The sequence below is a fragment of the Trypanosoma equiperdum genome, assembly GCF_001457755.1.
Source record: "Trypanosoma equiperdum strain OVI genome assembly, contig: ctg_634, whole genome shotgun sequence".
NCBI lineage: Eukaryota > Euglenozoa > Kinetoplastea > Trypanosomatida > Trypanosomatidae > Trypanosoma > Trypanosoma equiperdum.
Genome location: NW_027124570.1, coordinates 2,132 through 4,895, shown reverse-complemented (window position 1 = coordinate 4,895; position 2,764 = coordinate 2,132). Strand labels below are relative to the sequence as shown.

The window sequence follows — 2,764 nt, the reverse complement described above, 5'->3', positions numbered from 1 at the left end:
TTTTTTTTCTCCCCCTTTCGCGCGCCCTTTTTTCCCCTCGTGAGCACATCTTTTGACTCTCTTGCGGGCACACTTGAAGGAATAACTGCATGAAAACGCTGACATTAATGTTAAAATAATTTCAATATTAATGTTGATCACAATGCTAACATTGTGGTGTTATTGTCAAGGGTATTTTTGTATCAAATTTCCCATTAGTTTATTGACAATGTCCAGAAATTTCTTTTATTTGTCATTTTCCCGCTTTCCTTCCTTCCTTCCTTCTTTCTTTTTTTTTTTTTACACCCCCTCCCCCTGATGTTTGCTTGTGAGGTTTATCCGTTAGCTGTGCTATAAACGATCGGAAGAGGTGGAGGTTACGATTATTGTTATTGCTACTATTATTATTATTATTTCCGTTATTATTATTATTTCCATCATTATTATTATTATTACTGTCATTATTATTATTGTTATTGTCACTGCTGATGTTACTGTTATTGTTTTTTTTTCTTTTTTGGTTCTTGATACAACCGCGGACACTCCTCTGCAGTTGTTTGCCAAAAAAAAAAAAAACAACAACAACGAAGAAAAGCATTCTGAAATCCAACTCAATCTTGCTTACACCGTGTTTCCTCTTCCTTTCTTAAAAAATATTTTGAGGTGTTTCGGTGTTTGTGCATCGTATCATTAAAAGGAAAACAACCATATTTCTAAGATAAGGAGAAAAACATTAATTTAGTGTATTTAGTTTACTTTCCCATTATCTTTATTACATTTTGCTTTTAGGCGGGGGTGGGAAAAGAAATTGTGCAGTCCATTTCTTTCTTTTTCTGTTTACCGTTCAGTTTATTATATATATATATATATATTTTTTTTTTCCCTCCCCTCCCCCATCATGCAGGGAGGAACAAAAATATATGGCGGGGTCGTGGTCCGACTGACGGATCGGTTACTGCTCTGTAAAGCTCCGGGTTTTACCACCAGCGACTTTTCCATTCCGGAACTCATGTGGGCGGAACTTGTCAGTAAATGTGCCGCACCTAATATGCGTACTAGTTCTACTATGATGGCTAATAATGCCACTTCTAGTGGTTCTGCAGCTCCACAACTTTCTTACCATATTTGTACTGATAATGAACTTGCCTTCGCTATTTTATCAGATATGGGGCTTACACGCCATAAGGCGCATGCCACATTGGATGAGGCATCCAAAACATTTCGGAAGATGTTCGTTGAGAGCGTGGCGTCGTTTACTCCCAAAGCAGTGGAGGTGTTTGTAAAACCCTACCGTGATTTATTGCTCCGCTCCAGTGATGGGGGTTCATCAGATGATAAGGTAAATAAAGTTAAAAAAGCTGTGGATGAGGTTAAGGAAATTGCTCTCGATAATGTAGAACGTGTCATGCAACGTGGACAACGGATTGATGATATTGTTCGCTCTACAGAGGATTTGCAGCTTCAGGCGCAAGGTTTCCAGCGAAGTAGTCGTGATCTCCGCCAACAAATGTGGTGGAGTTCAGTCAAGGGGAAGTTATTGATTGCAGGTGTGGCTCTTTTTTTTATTTTAATTGTGGTATTCGTTTTTGTAGGTGGAAAAAAAGAGGAAAAGAAGTAATTTTCTTTTTGTTTACCCCTCCTCTTTTTTTTTATTTTTAAACCTTCATTCCTACAAGTACCAACATACACCCCAACGGGAATGTGCGCTTCATACAAACATGAAAAAAAAAGGAGAACAAACAAACAAACAAAAGAGATATTTTCTCTACTGAAAAGCAAAAAAAAAAGAAATAAGAAATAAGAAGTGATGATAGCGGCTGTGGAAGGTTGGTAAAAATGAACTGCAGGTGGTTTGGCCTTTTTTTTTTTCTCCTCCTTTTGGTGTTGTTTTTCTTTCTTTGATTATTTGCTTGAAATAATATTGTGAATATGTGCCTACGAAGCACTGAGGGTGGGGAGCAAAAAAAAAAAAGAGAGAGAGAGAGGGAGAGAGAAAGGCGGGAAGAGAAGAAAGTGACAGTAAAGGATGAGGAAACAAAAAAAAAATGAGGTTAAAAAGAAAAAGAAAAATAAAATAAAATAGAATAATAACATGGTGGATGGGTTTTATAACCAATTGGAAAGGGTCTCATACAAAAATGAAAAAAAAAGGAGGTAGAAGAAGAAAGAAGAAGAAAGAGGAGGAGGAGGAGGGAAAAACAAAACAAAGAAAAAGTGTTGAAGTAGTGGTATATAAACTGCTGTGGAATTATACCCGTATGTGACAAAAACTGTTCATGCTTTCTCTTCATTTTCCCTCAGTTTTCTGTTTGTTTGTTTGTTTGTTTTTGTTATTCACTGCGGCCGTTTAGTTATGTCTGGGAGTTTCCATGCTTAGGTTTGCATCAACGTATGACTAAAAGAAAGAAAAAAAAGAAAATGAGTTGCAGAGGGAGAGAGAAAGAGAAGAGTGTGTGTGTGAGAGAGAGAAAGAGAAAAAAAAAAAAGAAGGACTTCACGTGCACACACACACACACACACAAAAAGAATTGAAAAATTATTCACCGAGGCACTTTATTTATTATCTCAGATCTCGACTGTCGTTCGGTCGTTGGACATTTCCTTTTCCCTCTCAATTTTTATTACGTTACTAAATTAATTTTTTTTTCCCCCATCCCCTCCCCTCTTTTTCGTTGAACGATGTTGTTAGTGCTCTTTTGTCGTCGTTGTTGCTAATCTTCCTTCCGCAACCCGAATACCTCCCGTGTGCCTCAGGCATTTGCTTTTGTCTGCCACATATCTATTT

At 37.3% G+C, this 2,764-nt stretch overlaps 1 protein-coding gene across 1 annotated transcript; it reads left to right on the top strand.

Annotated features, from left to right (window-relative positions):
• Nucleotides 1–877: 877 nt before the first annotated feature.
• Nucleotides 878–1,597, top strand: TEOVI_000291700 (vesicle-associated membrane protein, putative; the record flags this gene model as incomplete). Its single annotated transcript, XM_067225911.1, has 1 exon — nt 878–1,597. One exon carries the CDS (start codon nt 878–880, stop codon nt 1,595–1,597), a length of 720 nt encoding a protein of 239 aa, XP_067082012.1.
• Nucleotides 1,598–2,764: the final 1,167 nt, after the last annotated feature.